The 19,184-nt window shown below is 46.7% G+C and overlaps 1 protein-coding gene across 1 annotated transcript; it reads right to left on the reverse strand.

Moving 5' to 3' along the window:
• Positions 1–6,083: 6,083 nt before the first annotated feature.
• rab38a (RAB38a, member RAS oncogene family) lies at positions 6,084–18,589 on the reverse strand (the record flags this gene model as incomplete). The annotated part of the gene is made up of 3 exons (XM_084442466.1): positions 6,084–6,236; positions 7,299–7,579; positions 18,391–18,589. 3 exons carry the CDS (start codon positions 18,587–18,589, stop codon positions 6,084–6,086), a joined length of 633 nt encoding a protein of 210 aa, XP_084298592.1.
• Between the last annotated feature and the right edge of the window lie 595 nt (positions 18,590–19,184).

The following is a 19,184-nucleotide window of genomic DNA, read 5'->3' on the forward strand; positions in this document are numbered from 1 at the left end:
GTCACTCACTACCACACTCACGGACCTCACACATTCACTCACAAACGCACTCACACACCTCACACAGTCACCCACCAACAGACAATAAAATGGTAGAAATGTGAACCTTACTTGTTTATGTCTTCATAGCTGGCGCATGACCTCAGTGTGGGCCCTTTGGCCCCGCTGGTAAACCTCATGACGGGGAGGGGGCTGAGGGCTTGGGTCCTCATTTTGTGGTGGGGTCTTGACTGGTTCTCATTCTTATCAGCTTTGAATATACATCTTGGCAAACATAACAGAATGATGTACAAGGAGGGGACAGATACCTAGTGAAAGTACTATTGGTTGCTAGTAAAAAGACAATAATGAGGGCTTGATATAAGGTGGAACCCTCAACCAAGGAGCAGTGGTGGGTGTTGTGGAGGAGATTTATGAGATTTATTTATGCATTGAGGATGCAGGAAGGAAAGTTTGAAGGGAGATGGGAAAAATGGATGGATTATAGAAGGAAGTGTGATGATACCACTAATATTAAAATTGTCATATTTGAGTAAGAAAAAAAAGCTGCATGGATGGAAGTACCCATAAGCTGTTATTGTAAGTTTTTATGTTTTATTGTATTGTCGTTGTATGGATGGAAAATGCTAATAAAGATTAAAGTAAATAAGACAAAGAATATGTATCTTGGCTATGGACACACCAACAAGCCAGCCGTCACGCGCAGCGCCTGCCTCCAGTCTAGCCCCTACCCTGCTGTGCGCCAGGATGAATGAGTCATGCGTGGAGCCAGGCCACCGTGCCACTACACTTGTGATGAGCATGTCGGCGTCACATATGATTTGGGTATTTCTAGTGTGCACATTTTAGCGATTCACATAGACGTATTCATTCACTGATGGTGCCCTTATGTGGGTGCAGTCGCCATCGCCGTCACCTCTTTGGAGTTCTATCTCGGCCAGTAGGCCGAGTAGCGCCGGATTCATTTAGGCTCGCATTACGCACAGGAGGACTGTCATTTATATGCTTACCAAAGAGCAAACAGGTCCACATGATCACATATTAATGACAATCTAATTGGTCAATTATTGCCGTTTGATGGAGTGCCTGCATTAGGTGTGTGACATATAGCGCGGAAAGGTTTGGGACAGCGCATAGGTTCAGTTTGGGGAACAAATCCATATCGGACCATTAATGAGCCGGTTAGAGGACACGTCTAATCTTGCATTGCGATATATATTGGTGCTGAATTGGGCTATTAGCCTACATGATTGTGCGTTCATGAACTGTCGCTCTTATTCTCTCCGTCAAACATAGTAATTCACCGACGCACCACCTGCGTCGCCAGTTCCCCCTGTGTTCAAAAAGGGCGTAGAACACCGTGTAAATCGGTACGACAACTTGAGAGGTGTCGTACAAAAGCGCGGAGAAAGGCGACTAAATTTCCGCCCTTTCGGCTTGATAAATCGCAATGTGGGGGGGGAAAATGGCGTACGCCTGAAATCGCGAAAAAGACCGTGTAAAAGAAGGCGTACCTCAATGATAAATGAGGCCCCTGGTTCCTACAGAGAGGTTTATCACTATCCAGCAATAACATCAACACCATCCTGGTTCCTACAGAGAGGGATGTTCAGCTACAGCATGAAGGAATAAAACCAAACCAAATCGTGTGTCAGACTGAGGATGCAGTACTCCCTGGATGCAGTACTCCCAGGATGCAGTACTCACAGGATGCAGTACTCACAGGATGCAGTACTCACAGGATGCAGTACTCACAGGATGCAGTATTCCCAGGATGCAGTATTCCCAGGATGCAGTACTCACAGGATGCAGTACTCACAGGATGCAGTATTCCCAGGATGCAGTACTCCCAGGATGCAGTACTCACAGGATGCAGTACTCACAGGATGCAGTATTCCCAGGATGCAGTACTCCCAGGATGCAGTACTCACAGGATGCAGTATTCACAGGATGCAGTATTCCCAGGATGCAGTACTCCCAGGATGCAGTACTCACAGGATGCAGTATTCACATGATGCAGTACTCCCAGGATGCAGTATTCACAAGATGCAGTACTCCAAAGTGTGAAACCTTTTCATGATTACCGGCATACGACTTAAATCTCTGCATTGCAATATCTGGCCTTCTTAAAGCGACAGTGCACTGCCTTGCTACAACACAAACACACACACACACATGACTGTGGGCTGCGCCAGTAAAAGCTCCCTAAGGCAGAGACTCCTCATAGAGCCCAGATAGGTGCCTGCTAGCAGCCACTCGTGTGTGAATGTATGTGTGAATGGGTGAATGAGAGGCCATTGTAAAGCCACTAAGGTAGAAAGGTGCTATATAAGTGTGGTTTATTTACCATTAGCTCACTGTAGAGGCTCCTTCAAGCATTCCTCTCTCCATCCCTCCATCTTACATACTCCTCTATCCCTCCATCCCCAGGGAAAGGTTGGAAGAGAAATGACAGATTGAAAGAGAAGACCCAATCAGGATCAAATTCAAGTTCAGGAGATTTGATTTGTCAACAAATACAAGTCCCGGTATTGGAATTCCTGGTCCTGCTCCTCTCCACAGCTGCTCATCAGATCCTGACTAAACAATATCATATAAATATGAATAATAAATTGGACTGGAGCCTTGGCACTTACCAGACTTGATCAAACGATCAGCTTGTTTTCAGGGTTCCTCGAGGGCTGCTTTTGATTCTCTGATGCTCCTTATACTTGCAATACATTACAACAGACTCTAAAGCTTGAGGTCCTTCCTCCTTTCACAGAGTTTAAATCCTTGGCTCTAGACATTTGTACTTTGACCTGTAACTGTTTTTAGTTATTATTATTATTATTATTATTATTATTATTACTACTACTATTATTGTACAGTATTTTGTATTTGTTCTGTTGACATGTGTGTCTCTGTGTGAACTCAACACTGTAAATGAGGGAAAGCTCAGTGCTTTACAAGTATAAATAAAGGTTACAAATGAAATATATTAATCTAGACCCAAAAGCAAAGCCTAGATACATGTAGGACCCTTTGACGAACAGACCGATGTGCTTTCGCCAGAGTGGTCCCTGAAGAGTAGCGTTGAACGGGTGTGAACACTGATTACGTCTATTCACGAATGACGCAACAATTAGCATTTGCACACAGTACTCTTATCCACAAACATTTTGCACAAATTAGTCTTTACAGCTGTTCTTGTGTCCTCAATATGAGCAGTTTATTGTAGGTGCAAACGGTCAGACATTTCACATTTGCAGGAAAAGCATAACAGTTCAATCTCAGCCAAGTCAATCCTGCCTATAGGCTATGCTACGTTGTTATGCTATGTTGCTATGCTACGTCATCCTACCTCTGGATGTGTCCAGCTTTCACATGACAGAAAACATACTACAATTTACAATGTTTTATATCACAAGTAAATTGCTGAATGGTTGGAATAATTGACACTTTGTAAAAGTTGAATATCATCTGACAGTTGCTGTTGTTTATACACGCCACCATCTTAGTTTTAACACCAACAAGATTTTAGGACATTACAAGATGGCTGCTTCACTCACGATGGGGTTCGGAGACTTTGGGGAATGTGTTATGTTGGAAAATATTGGTGTCTTTTTTGAGGGTTTCATATCTTTCTGATATACAGTATTTAGTGTCATTGATGACATATATCACTGTTACTGTTTCCATAATACACTTTTCATTGCAAAAACTGGATGCTAGCTGGCTAACGACAAGCTGTTTCTCGTCAGCTACCATTCAGTGGTGCAAACAAGCTGTCTAAAAATGACCATGCAGTTGTTGACAGTGAGCGGAAAAATATGTATTAAAACAATAAAAATCAACTAGAGACTGAAAAAAGTTTGCTCAAGTTAAAACACTTTATCTTAACATCTTTGATTGGAAGTTGTACCCAGAATGAATGATGCAATGACAACAAACATGTCTGCACACATAGTAATTAGCAATCATTAGATTATCATTACAAACATTGTATATGTCCATTGCAAAAAAGGTGAATACAATGTATCACTATATTATGAAAATGTCATACAGACATATTTTGTTTTACAGAAATAATCACAACACAAACAATAATCTGACAGATTGTTACTTAGTTTAGTTATAATTTGAAGTACAAATTAAATTCAAGTACAACACGGTATCCATGCTTCCTTACAGGTAGAGAGAGAGACAGAGAGAGAGGAGGGTCTGCATACTTTCTTTTTCAGACAAGTGTGTGCTGTAGGTGAGAGAGAGGAGGAGGAGTGGTAATGAGGTGCAGAAGGAGAGCGTGGGGAGGAGGCCGTACGGTAGTGGGAGGTCCTGACTCTCAGCAGAGAGAGGAGGAGGAGGGGTTAGGAGGTGTAGAAGGAGAGCGTGGGGGGGGGGGGGGGGCGTACGGTAGAGGGAGGTCCTGACTCTCAGCAGAGAGAGGAGGAGGGGTTAGGAGGTGTAGAAGGAGAGCGTGGGGGGAGGCCGTACGGTAGTGGGAGGTCCTGATTCTGCAGCAGAGAGAGGAGCTGAGAAATGCTGGGAAGGGATTTCAGCACAGAACCATTTCTCTGAGGATCCGATAACAGGGATCCCAGCTGCTCAACAATGCTCATTTGTAATTCCCTATTGAAAACACACACGCACACGCGCACACGCGCACACACACACACACACACACACACACACACACACACACACACACACACACACACACACACACACAGTGTGGGCTGTGCCGACAGGGATCTAATCTCTGGTTGTGAGGGCAGCCTCCAGCCTGTCGAGAGCGGGTCGTTGAAATCTGAAGAAAACAAACAATATTATGTTCCAACGGAAAGACCTATCTCTCTCTCTCTCTCTCTCTCTCTCTCTCTCTCTCTCACACACACACACACTCACACATAATTATGAACACACATACAAATGCACACACATGCACACATGGAGACACTCTTGCACATGTTGCTAGAGCAGGAAACTCAACCCCCTGTGCCCCATCAACACAACAACACAGTCACAGGAAACTCAACACCCTGGGCCCCATCAACACAACAACACAGTCACAGGAAACTCAACACCCTGGGCCCCATCAACACAACAACCCAGTCACAGGAAACTCAACACCCTGGGCCCTATCAACACAACAACACAGTCACAGGAAACTCAACACCCTGGGCCCCATCAACACAACAACACAGTCACAGGAAACTCAACACCCTGGGCCCCATCAACACAACAACACAGTCACAGGAAACTCAACACCCTGGGCCCCATCAACACAACAACACAGTCACAGGAAGTGATGTTCTGATCACCAGCACCGACCAGGCTGGTACACACCAGCCTTCTGATTGGCTAGAGCACAGACGTCTGAACAGGGATTGGTCCAGATGTAAGTGTAAGGACTTAGTGTAAGGAAGGGAGGTAGGAATTAGGAGACACGGAAGCAGGTAGGAATTAGGAGACAGGGATGTGTGGAGAGAGAAGAGAGAGAACGATGAGCTGGATGAAAGACAAAATAGTAGGAGAGAGAGAGATGAAGAGAAGAGAGAGACAGGGAGACTGATCTTTGAGCAGAGCATTGAAGGGAACTTTCTGAGTTTCTCTTTCTGTGTGTGTGTGTGTGTGTGTGTGTGTGTGTGTGTGTTCGTTAAGTCAGTCTCCATGGTTACTGAGACACAGCACAAAGGTTCTAGGTGGCCTTGAGGATGACCTTGCCTCTGACAACATACCGACACAAGACTGCCTCCCAAACACAGAAACACACACCCAAGCAAGCAAGCAAGCAAGCAAGCGCAAAAGCACTGAAAATGGACAGACACACACACACACACATATCCTCGTAAACACACACATCTTATCCTCATGTACAGTATGAGAAAGCACTGATCAAATAAACAAGTCAGAAATAGCCAGTCTGATGGAGGGGAGGGGGGCACTGGATTTCTTCCAACATCAATAACAAAAAACGAGCAGAATGATCTTTCTCTCTCTCTTTCTCTCTCCCTCACACACACACACACACACACACAGACACACACACACACACACACACACACAAAGCAGGCGTGTGATGATGTGGCCGCTTGTTGTTCCTATGATCTAAAGCAGGAGGAGCAGGTCCCGCCCTTCCCGGAGTCCGATAGAGGGGAGACGGTGTCGGGCACTTCTGATTGGAGGATATCATTCTCACTGGCGATGATGTGCTTCACCAGGCAATTAGCTGCTTCATCTATGTTGATATTATCCTGGAGAGAGAGAGAGAGAGAGAGAGAGAGTTAGCTTCATCTATGTTGATATTATCCTGGAGAGAGAGAGAGAGAGAGAGTTAGCTTCATCTATGTTGATATTATCCTGGGGAGAGGGAGAAAGAGAGAGAGAGAGTTAGCTTCATCTATGTTGATATTATCCTGGAGAGGGAGAAAGTTAGTTTCATCTATGTTGATATTATCATAGAGGGGGGGAGAGGGGGAGAGAGAAAGAGAGTTAGCTTCATCTATGTTGATATTATCCTGGGGAGAGAGAGAGAGAGAGAGAGGGAGAGAGAGAGAGAGACAAACACAAAGAATATCCTACAAATAACACTGAAGCTGGACCATGTGGTGACATAGACCTAGACATAAACAGGTAGAGTTGCATTTTCCAGCTCAGTTTCCACATCATTACATTGAAACTACAATCTCTGTTTCCAGGTAACAAATCACACCTTAAATAGGGATTTTGGGGTGGGGGGTAACTATATGGTAGCTAATACCAGTAATTACCGATAACTAATCGTAATATCTTAGTAATTTCCTAGTAATAATGTAGATAATACAGGGTTTACTAGTGGGTAACTATATGGTAACTACTACTAGTAATTACCGATAACTAATGGTAATTATTTGGTAATTTCCTAGAAATTATGTAGATATTAGAGGGTTTATAAGTTGGTAACTAAATGGTAACTACTCCTGGTAACTACTAGGAATTTGTTGTTAATTCCCTAGTAATAATGTAAATACTACCAGGGTATTACTATGTTATTACCGTAATGTAAAGTGGTACCTGGATGGATTTAGCCCCTGATATCCCTCTTTTATGCTGATACCCCCCCCCCCTCCTCCTCTAGTGTCTTTTTTTGTTTTGTTAAATCGCTCAGCACCCCCTCCCCCCCGTCAACAAAATGAAAACATTTTCATATGAAGCGGCCGGCTCAGACTCCAGGGCCTTTTTTTCATCCCAGCACGTCCCTGTGTGTGTGTGTGTGAGTGTGTGTGTGTGTGTGTGAGTGTGTGTGTGTGTGTATGTGTGTGTGTGTGTGATCTCACCTTGGCGGAGGTCTCGTACCATCCCACGAAGCCGTTGTCCTGACAGAACTGCTCCATCTCCATCCCGTTATTGGTCAGTGCTTCCTGCCCCTGGTCACACTTATTGGCCAATAGCACGGTGGCCACCTGCTTCCCATTGGCTAGTGAGATCTTGGAGTCCAGGTCCTCCTTCCACTTGGTGACGGCCTCGAAGGAGGAGGGTCGCGTGATGTCGAACACGATGAACGCCCCCATGGCCTCGCGGTAGTACACACGCGTCATGTTACCAAACCGCTCCTGCCCTGGAACCACACACACACGCCCGCCCGCACGCGCACACACACACACACACACACACCACACACGCACACACACACACACATACACACACACACACACACACACACACAGACACACACATACACACACACACATACATGTACACACATACATTGATGTTTTTAGCCTCTCTTACTCTGAAAATGTAATTTCATGTAATTTATTGCTTTGTAAATGTTCTTAGCCGTTAGACAAACATACTCCAGGATCACCTTGTTAAGAGGTCAGGGAATCATTTTTACAGCTCACTTTTCTGGCCCCCGGGTGAAACTGTTTTTTTGCTTCCCTCTGGAATATGTAGGGGTGGGATGTATGTCCACCTCCCTTGTTCTCTGTAAAGCGCATTGTGTTGCCTTTATGTATGAAATGCGCTATACAAATAAAGCTTTGAGTGATTGATTGATTGATAGACACACACACACACATAAGAATGATATTAAACAAGGCCGGGTACGGGTCGGGACAACCTCCACAACCGGGCCTAGCCCCCAGAGGGCGCTGTGGGCTGCCCCACAAACGCGCTGCTCTGGCATTCAGATCTAGCGCACCCAAGACAGGCCGGCGTCCCCCACGATCTGGACAACCGACCGGCCGACGTATGAATCAGCCTGACATCAGCATTCTAGATTACTGTAGGACTAAAGGAAGTTCAAAATAAAGTTACCTTACAAACACATTATGCTGGATATCCGGCATGGACAGGCCCTATATGGTAAACGGACTGCACTTATATAGCGCTTTTCCACCTTAGCGGCACTCAAAGCGCTTTACAATGGCCTCTCATTCACCCATTCACACACACATTCATTCACCCATTCACACACACATTCACACACCAATGGTGGTAGCTGCCATGCAAGGTGCTAACCTGCTCATTGGGAGCAATTTGGGGTTAGGTGTCTTGCTCAAGGACACTTCGACATGTGGACAGTCGGAGCTGGGACTCGAACCGCTGACCCTTCGATCACTGAACGACCCGCTCTACCAACTGAGCTACAGCCACCCTGTGCTATATCTGCTTCCTCTAGCATGGTAGCAGAGGACAGACAGATATGAACGCGTGTGTCATCATGAACAGCCGTTGCATTAAATTGGTGGTGTTCCCGTCATCTAGCGGTCAGTAAAATCACCCCCATGTGAAGAGGTAGACATCACTGGCTTCGGCCTTTGCCTGCAGAATGTAGCCATCTGCTTTGGCGCCGTTTGGAATTGAATTGGTGTTGTTCTAAGCATTCAGTTGATAAAATTCATTTTTCTATTCTTTCTCTATGTCTGCTGTTTCAATAGGCTACTGTATCTCAGTTATAATGGAAGGGGAGCACAACTCTGCCATGACTGGTGCATTTTGAACAGACAAATCTTATCTTCTATCGATCTTAGCTAAATCATATATACAGTCAGACCAATAGTTGGTGGTTGGCTATTCTTTCACTTTGCTGTGATGCTGATCCAGAATGAAGATGATGTCATGCATTCATATCTTATTTTCAGCGTGTGATCTTTGCTCAGCTGTAGCAGCTCCGTTTCTTCAGCAGGAGTTAGTCCCAGATCCAGCTATGACTCTGGGCGTTGTCTCTCAACATTGTGCAACTAGGTGTGAGTGAATGAGTCCAGTCAGAGTGAATGAGTCCAGTCAGAGTGAATGAGTCCAGTCAGAGTGAATAAGTCCAGTCAGAGTGAATGAGTCCAGTCAGAGTGAATAAGTCCAGTCAGAGTGAATGAGTTCAGTCAGAGTGAATGAGTCCAGTCAGATGTGTCATCATGTGCTCTGTGCTGTCACACAGTGGGAAGTCTGTAGACTTGGGTTTGACCGTCTGAGTCAAGCAAACCTACCAGCGCAACCCTGGTTCCCTAGCCTAGCAGTGTGTATTAAACTGTGAGAACCCTGGTTCCCTAGCCTACTAGTGTGTATTCAACTGTGAGAACCCTGGTTCTCCTAGCAAACCAGTGTGTATTAAACTGTGAGAACCCTGGTTCCCTAGCCTACCAGTGTGTATTAAACTGTGAGAACCCTGGTTCCCTAGCCTACCAGTGTGTATTAAACTGTGAGAACCCTGGTTCCCTAGCCTACCAGTGTGTACTAAACTGTGAGAACCCTGGTTCCCTAGCCCATCAGTGTGTATTAAACTGTGAGAACTCTGGTTCCCTAGCCTACCAGTGTGTACTAAACTGAGAACCCTGGTTCTCCTAGCCTACCAGTGTGTATTAAACTGTGAGAACCCTGGTTCCTCCAGCCCATCAGTGTGTATTAAACTGTGAGAGCCCTGGTTCTCCTAGCCTACCAGTGTGTATTAAACTGTGAGAACCCTGGTTCTTCTAGCCTACCAGTGTGTACTAAACTGTGATAACCCTGGTTCTCCTAGCCTACCAGTGTGTATTAAACTGTGAGAACCCTGGTTCTTGTGTGGGCCCCTTGCCCCCTAGGCATCCCCCCTCGCCCTGTTTATTATTTGCCATTTACTGTAGGTTTTGTTTATGTCAACGATAGCGACCAGCCCCTGGGATATACATTCAGTTGAAAGTCGGGTTGTGGGAAACTTCTACTGAAAACCTGAGGGCCTCTCACCGTTAGGAGAGTCAAACCTGAGGGCCCCTCACCGTTAGGGGAGTCAAACCTGAGGGCCCCTCACCGTTAGAAGAGTCAAACCTGAGGGCCCCTCACCGTTAGGAGAGTCAAACCTGAGGGCCCCTCACCGATAGGAGAGTCAAACCTGAGGGCCCCTCACCGTTAGGGGAGTCAAACCTGAGGGCCCCTCACCGTTAGAAGAGTCAAACCTGAGGGCCCCTCACCGTTAGGAGAGTCAAACCTGAGGGCCCCTCACCGTTAGGAGAGTCAAACCTGAGGGCCCCTCACCGTTAGGAGAGTCAAACCTGAGGGCCCCTCACGGTTAGGAGAGTCAAACCTGAGGGCCCCTCACCGTTAGGAGAGTGGAGAGTCAAACCTCAGGGCCCCTCACCGTTAGGAGAGTGGAGAGTCAAACCTATCGACGGTGTCACACTCAGAATGTGCTGCTCGGAAACCGGGCGGTGTGGAAACTGCCCTACATCACCCTGAGAGAGGTAAACTACCCTCACCCTACATCACCCTGAGAGAGGGAAACTACCCTCACCCTACATCACCCTGAGTGAGGGAAACTACCCTCACCCTACATCACCCTGAGAGAGGGAGGAGGGAGGGAGGGACCCTGGAACAGCCCTACATCACAGGCCGCGCTGCACTCCAGCTGCAATCATTCGTACTGGGAGGTCGTTACAAAACATGAGTGATTTACTAGACCTGAGACATGGGAACCCAGGTCCAACCCTCGCCTCTGACCCCGCCACTAAACCCAGGTTCAACCCTCCCCTCTGACCCTGCCTCTAAACCCAGGTTCAACCCTCCCCTCTGACCCCGCCTCTAAACCCAGGCTCAACCCTCCCCTCTGACCCGCCTCTAAACCCAGGCTCAACCCTCCCCTCTGACCCCGCCTCTAAACCCAGGCTCATCCCTCCCCTCTGACCCCGCCTCTAAAGGATGAACTGGTCATCCCTCCCCTCTGACCCCGCCTCTAAAGGATGAACTGGTCAACCCTCCCCTCTGACCCCGCCTCTAAAGGATGAACTGGTCAACCCTCCCCTCTGACCCCGCCTCTAAAGGGATGAACTGGTCCACCCTCCCCTCTGACACCGCCTCTAAAGGGATGAACTGGTCATCCCTCCCCTCTGACTCCGCCTCTAAAGGGATGAACTGGTCAACCCATCCCTTTGACCCCGCCTCTAAAGGGATGAACTGGTCATCCCTCCCCTCTGACTCCGCCTCTAAAGGGATGAACTGGTCAACCCATCCCTTTGACCCCGCCTCTAAAGGGATGAACTGGTCAACCCTCCCCTCTGACCCCGCCTCTAAAGGGATGAACTGGTCAACCCATCCCTTTGACCCCGCCTCTAAAGGGATGAACTGGTCAACCTTCCCCTCTGACCCCGCCTCTAAAGGGATGAACTGTAAAGGAATGTCCCTCTTGGACAGGCTGTCAGCGCTCCTTTAGGAGTGAGTTTCATGTTTTATCCCTACTAACACACGCAGGTTGCGCAAACGTTCTACATACGGCCGCTATAGGTGACGATTCATCTGCGCCACGTGCGGAAATTACGCGGCCATTTACGGAAACGTGAGATCTGCCGATTAGTAGCCGCTACGTAAGAACGTCACGTCGTTCATAAGTTGCGGCCGCGTGCAAAAAACGCACGTGATCACGTGGGCAGGAACTTCCGTAATAAACTCACTTGGCTGACACTTGATCTACACGTGAGCAGCAAGTACCGTCGTAGACTGACTTGGCTGACACTAAATTTACAGGTATTTATATGACTTGGTCTGCACGTCTTTTTTGCACGGTGCAGATATGGTCACTTACTTACTAAACCCTGACCACTGGCTATATTTAGCATTTGCAGTACCACTGGCTATATTTAGCATTTGCAGTACAAAAACGAATTAATGCTATATGGGGATATAGCAGCAAGCATTATGATACAAACCAAGATGAGACTGAACACCATTAACAGTTTAGAACATTTTATTAGGCAAAGTACATTGCAAAAAACAAATTAAAAGTATACATATTTACAAGGATGAGGTTTACGGTCTGTCACATTACGCATAGCCAGAAAAAAAAAAAAAGTGTACAAGCTCTGGCTAGCAACCTATTATCTGACAATTGCAAAAGTTCTAAAAACAAAAATGAAACAAAGTGCGCATTCTGTGGCAGGCAGACCGGGAACAGACCGTTGTATCCCACAAAAAAAAGGTTAAAATTAAAAAAAACTATTTACAAAAAAGGCATCCATCCTGGCGGGCTGGAAAGGGAGGTCTAGGGAGACGGGCTGGGGGTCACCCTCATCTGAATCGAGGGTCTGGGCAGAAGAGGTCATCCTCATCAGGGGCTGGGCTAGGGAGGTCAGCTGGGCTGGAGCAGATGCCTAAGGACAGAAATGGCTGTAAACGCAAGTCGCATACGTTCATTGGAAGCATGCCATGTCACTGGATACGAGAAAATTAACTGACTGACATCACATACCTTTTTGCATCGAGCAGAGGCATGTTTCAGCGTCTCCTGCAGCTGGGCAGACACCTCCGTCACAGTGGTACTTGGCTTACAGGCCATAACTGCACCTTTTAACCAAAAAGGGAATGGTTTCAATGCACATGGCATGAAGCAAAGACAATGTATTATTTTGCGAAAATATGAACAATCCCTTACGTAATATGACATTGTAGAGGGTCATATTCTTCAGAGGCTTCTTCCCCCTCTTCCCATGGATGCTGTAGACACACCACACTGTGTATGGCAATGGCTGACAGCACCCGCCGGACCACATCTGGCAGATCTTTGCCGCCAATGGAACTTAGATATCGTGTCTGCAAAACATAAAGACAATCATTTACTTTTACACTTCCTTAACACTTCCCTGCAAAAATAAGGAACAAAGTTCTGCCCTGAAGTTACTCACCATCTTCCTTTGATGCTCCTTGTCCTTCAGCTGCTCCTCCAAGACCTCCTCCGTTTTTGCAGGATCCAGTGCATCCAATACTGCTCCCCGTGCAACCCCATCAGACTCCCCGGATAGTCTCTGCGCTAGCTCCCTCAGACTCTGCATGACCTCACCGAGCATGCTGGTCAAGCTGGACAACTGCTGATACACCATCCTCTGGCAATCTGGATATTAACACAGATGTGGCTATAAGTAATTGTACTGTCACATAATGGAAATTTAACTCAGTATATCCCTGCATACAACATGAAGTAGTTCACAAAATTCTGCATACCAGCACATGCAGAGCTTGATGGCAGAGGGGTAAGCGGGGGGCTCCGGAAAGACGTGGAGGGCAATACTGCTGGAGCTGTTGGTCTCACGGGCGATGGCATCACAGACTAACTGAAAACCAAAAAGGATAAAGGGATTAGCAGGAAACTAGGTGCTGGCGGCGTACGGCGTCTGGCATAAGGGGAAGAATCAACTAGTCATGAAACAGGTAGACATGTCAGACCCTTACCTGGTCTGGCCAGGGTGCTAATCTCCGATGGATGCTGCTTGTGCCTGGAGTTCAGACGGGCTGAAGGGCCTGGCTCACAGGGCCATCGCTCACTGCGCCTTAGCTCGAAGGGCCTGGGTGATGAACATCTACTGCTGAGTAAAGTGAGGAGTAAATTTGTGAGATTAGTAAATTAGTCTTCAAAAAGTCCTGAGTTTACTGTCAGTGTGCAAATATGCATAGACATTTCACCAACACAAACATGCATGGATACCTGCATTGATAACTGGCAGAGCAGGCCTTCCGGCTCTGGCACCTGGCATAGCTGGTCTGGTCTGAGTTCTGCCGACCGGCTGCCTGGGCACTGGAACATATAGTAGAGGTAAATTAGTTCAGATTAGTCAACTCAAGTAGTACTCTTTTGGGACTGTTGAATGCACTTTATTATATTACCTTCGTCACTGGAGTCATAGCGCGTGTTGCGCTGTCTCTTCCTTGTGTCTTGGGAGTTAATCCATTGACGACTGCTGCTCAAACACCTTCGCCAAGGCACTGGCTACTTCATAATGCTCTGTGTGTTCCTCAGCAGAGACAGAGGTTGTCATGGCTCCTCTTGATGTGCTTGTGGAGGTAGATCTGGGAGGTGTAGGAGAATGGGCACTCAGAGCAGGAGAACACCCAAGTCTTGCACAACTCTAACATCACAGCTAGGAGAGCGAATGAGAGTGACCATTAAAAAGGATTCTCTCACCTGTAGTACAAGTTCAAATATAGAGTGATTATACGTCATTGTAAATGAGAGCTTACTCTCAATTGATTCATAAGGTTAAATAAAGATTGAATGAATATGTAGCTAGTGGGGGGTAACAACCACACAACTGTGGAGAGAGAATGAGACACTTGGTTCCCTCCTCTACTGGTGTTCATGGCCATGGCCACACACCTGGAATACTCTAACCCTGATTTAAAGGCATAAAAGTGGGGAACACATTCTTGAGACGGTTCCTAAAACTGGAGGAAAAAAAAACGGGAAAATTATCTTCCTCTTCCCTCTCCTCATCACTCACTTCTGCATGGGGCTGAGCTCTACCCTGTCAGCAGTGGCAATACATGGGATAGCGGCTCAGCACACAGGAGAACTGCACAGAGAGGAAGGAGGAGAGAGAAAACCAACAACAAAAAAGGCAAGAAGGGTTAATAACTGAGTGAATCTTGCAAGTTTGCACTACAGGGAAGCAATTGCTCAATTTCCCTGATATTGTGGCGTCACTGGCGTCAGTGATGTGTCTTATGAATCTCACATGTCTACCGCTAACATTAACTCAATATCAATATTCCCATTTGTTTATCCCGTCTATGGAAACGTATGTGCATTTATACTTACGTGTGCCTGCCTATATGGATGATCAGGTGTTTCGCCACCCAAGGGCTGGCCAGACAGAACCATCAGAGACCATTGGGCTGAGCTGAGGAGAGAGCGACATGTTAGAGTGTATGTGTGCATATGTATATGGTGCTCTTCTGTTAATACTCATGAGGGCATTTAACTGAACAAGACTCACAGAGCCGGTGGTGCTGTCCCAGGACTACCCCTGGCCACGCCTGTCCCCGTCTTAGCGCCTCTTCCTGTCCCGCTCACCTGCTTCTTGCTCAGTTCAAACAAGAACTGGGAGGTTGGCAACTGAGAGCATGGGAGGGGAGAGAGGGAGAGAGAGCGAGAGTGGGTGACCCTCTCGTTGGCTGACATGCACACTCCACAGGACCACGTGATTTCTGACACGTTTAGAGGAACAGGGCAACATGTCTACCACCCTTCACACTCAGTAATTAAATAGATTTTGCAAGACACTATATTAGTAGTCCACATCATGAGTACCTATTATGCAAAATTTGTATTTGTATGAGTGAAAACGTAGTACACAATTCTTTACCCGTTTGACAGCATGAGCAACCATTTCAACAGTTAAGAGTAACATGAAATCACATCCCAAAACCACCAAGATGGCTGCTGTAACCAAAAAAGCCAAGATGGCTGCTATAACAAATCCTGCTAGCTAGCCTAGCTCCGTTGTTGGGGCTTCTAGTATTCAGTTAACGTTAACTTCGGAAAAATGAATGCCTAAAAACGAACACATACTAACGGTGTCGTGGGTTAATGCAAAATCAATGAGTAAGCTTATTATCGCATTTTATTCCAAGCGATGAAACAGTACGAACGTGCAGGAGCTCGCGCGAGTCTGCTAGACTCGAGAAGACTCCACCATTGCCCGTAATTAGGAAACAATGGCCCACGACAACACTTCACAAAAGTTATAGTGTACACAACTGAAATATTCTCAAGTTGCCAAGCCAACATTATAATTTAAGCTACAATTACACAAAAGCGAAAGTTATAACAATCATTGCGACAGAGTAATTTTACGTAGGCTACTTAGCTAGCCATGATGTACAGAAAAAGGCTAATCACGTTAGCTGGCTAGCTAGTTAGCTAACATTGGAAAGAGAGCATCTGCATATAGATAATCATTACAAAAGGGTAGCTTGCACATAACGTTGGTGTTTTATCTGGGACGATACCAAAATACATAGCTAGCTATGTATACATTGAAATTGAGATACTTACAGGATCTGTGTTGTCGCGGGGACAAAGACCGGCGTGTTGGTCTTTCTCAATCGTTTCTGTTTCAAACAGAACGGAAGTATACCCCGTCGTCGCCGTCTTCGTCTTCTTCTTCTTCGCTGGGTTTAGTGGCGGATCGCAAACAACTTTAATGTGCATACAGCCACCTACTGTACCAGAGTGTGTAACTTGTTTGTCTAGTTCTTCAATTGTGTCACCTAAGAAAGTAGCCCAATGCCTAGACCTGGTCCAGGGGGATATCCTACGTATAACGCCATGTTACTCTCAATGCAATTGGCCTATGAAAGCGCTTCATCGGCCCGGTCGTCCGAGTCTACAGACAAAACCGTTTCGTTACTCACCAAAGTAAACACATCGTTCGAAAGATGAAAGCCTTTTCTCCTAAGGCGCTACAGTTTGTAGTCCCCCACCTTTCAAATAAAGGGCAAATTTGTACACTTAAATGTTTTATATCCACAGCGCATCGACTGTCTTCTTCTACCGGCGAATCGGCGCTCTCCGCTTTGTTTAGCCTACTCACTGCTGCCGCCCATGTCGGGGATGATGCATTACATCTTAAAGTCTCTCAACACCATTTAAGATGTAATGCATCATCCCCGACATGGGCGGCAGCAATGAGTAGGCTAAACAAAGCGGAGAGCGCTGATTCTCCGGTAGAAGAAGACAGTCGATGCGCTGTGGATATAAAACATTTAAGTGTACAAATTTGCCCTTTATTTGAAAGGTGGGGGACTACAAACTGTAGCGCCTTAGGAGAAAAGGCTTTCATCTTTCCAACGATGTGTTTACTTTGGTGAGTAACGAAACGGTTTTGTCTGTAGACTCGGCAGCCGGGCCGATGAAGCGCTTTCATAGGCAAATTGCATTGAGAGTAACAGGGCGTTATACGTAGGATATTGCCCTGGACCAGGTCTACCCAATGCCTTGCATTCTTTGTTTTACGTTCACTGCTCAGCGTTCACTGCTCACATTTAGGTTGCAAAATGAGGACTTTATTCATTGCCATATTTTTTATCATTATTTTTATTAGGCCTAGACTGCAAATCTTTAGTGTTAATATTAACTGTAAATGAGAAATTACACACAAAACAGACATGCAGGATTTCTCCTCATTATTACAATTCTGTAACTGTATGACTTCAAAATGTATTTTAAAACCTAAGTAATTTACAAATGTTCTGACCCACTGTGACACATTTCCAATAAAGTCAGGGTGGGACTGTAATGTAACAGCATTGTCACGTCATTTAATTACATCGTAGTTACGGATTTAAGCAGCAGTGACGGCTACGTTCCCTTACAGTCTCCTTGAGGTCGGTTATTTTGGTTATTTTGCGACTGAAAAGGCAAGTGTCAGCTAGGTGTCAGCTAGGTCCGCTGTTGGTAACGTCGCAAATTTACCAAACTACCACCAATGTGTCCCGTCAGCTTTACGTACTGTGTTAGTAGGGTAGCCTACTCGGTTACACCAGCCTACTCAAATTCCCCCTAACAGCAGGTGAGAAGAGTAAAGGCCACATGACTCTCCCAGAGGAACCCTGTCGGCTCTAATTCACAATGAAACCTTTCAGTACCGGAGGAGCCCGAACCCCAAATCTCCCTCACATGAGCGCGAGACACATGACCGCGTGCGCTCACCAGACCGAGCGCGCGGAGAGCCCGCGGGGCGCGAGAGGATCTCCCTGCAACGATACATTCAGCATGGAGAACAGTAGGGTTACCCTCCATTCACAAGTTGTATGTTATAACTGAAGTGAAATCATTAAATAAATAAATAAAATACCCTAGTGTGAAGTCCACAATAGCTCAAATCCTACCTCTATAACTGATAAAAGTTCATGTTGCCGCTATGATGCATCACCGGGAGCCATAGTGAAACATCGCTTCTGAATTTACATTCAGCCTGTCCATAACGCGTTTTAGACAGACCACCAGATCAGTTCACTGGGTTCACGAGAAACTCGACTCACCACCCCGCTGCTACTGCGGCCGGGTCTTAGTAAAACAACCACTTTGATTCTGCACACAATAGCCTATAAATATAATCAAATAAAACGAAACACTACACGACGTAATCACCAGCTCTGAGCCGAGTCACGAATAAGAAGCATCTCCTCTACCTGCGATGTCCCAAAGTTGTAGCCGAACCGTCTCCTGGTCCCAGTTCAGCACTTTGAGGGCGAAGTCCACTCCTATGGTGGCCCGGTAGTTGGAGCTGAAGTTCTGGTGGACGTAGCGCTTGATGATGCTGGTCTTTCCCACGCCGAGGTCTCCTATTACCAGGATCTTATACAGGCGCTCCTTCTGGCTGTTATGCATGGCGAGGGCTGAGCATTAATACACCGTGACTGAAGACGGAGAAGAGGAGAGGAGAGGGGAAGGGGGATGAAGGGGGCAGTGGGCTTCAGAGATGCGGACAACTTACGGTAGGCTATACCCCCGGACCGGAGAACTGCCTGCTTAGGTCTCAACACTGAACCTTGTGACTTAGCGCCGCGCGCTCCAGAGGAGATGATGGGCTTGGGAGCGCGTGGGAACCGGGCAGCGGAGGAGGGCCGCGTTCCAACATCCTGAGAACACATCAGCGCCCGCTCCTTCTGACCTGAACACAGCAGCGCTGTCTCCTTCTGACCTGAACACAGTAGTGCTGTCTCCTTCTGACCTGAACACATCAGCGCCCGCTCCTTCTGAACTGAACACATCAGCGCCTGCTCCTTCTGCCCTGAACACATCAGCGCCCGCTCCTTCTGACCTGAACACAGTAGCGCTGTCTCCTTCTGACCTGAACACATCAGCGCTGTCGCCTTCTGACCTGAACACATAAGCGCCCGCTCCTTCTGACCTGAACACATCAGCGCCCGCTCCTTCTGACCTGAACACATCAGCGCTGTCTCCTTCTGACCTGAACACATCA

This window comes from Borostomias antarcticus (assembly GCF_949987555.1).
Source record: "Borostomias antarcticus genome assembly, chromosome: 1".
Taxonomy (NCBI): domain Eukaryota; kingdom Metazoa; phylum Chordata; class Actinopteri; order Stomiiformes; family Stomiidae; genus Borostomias; species Borostomias antarcticus.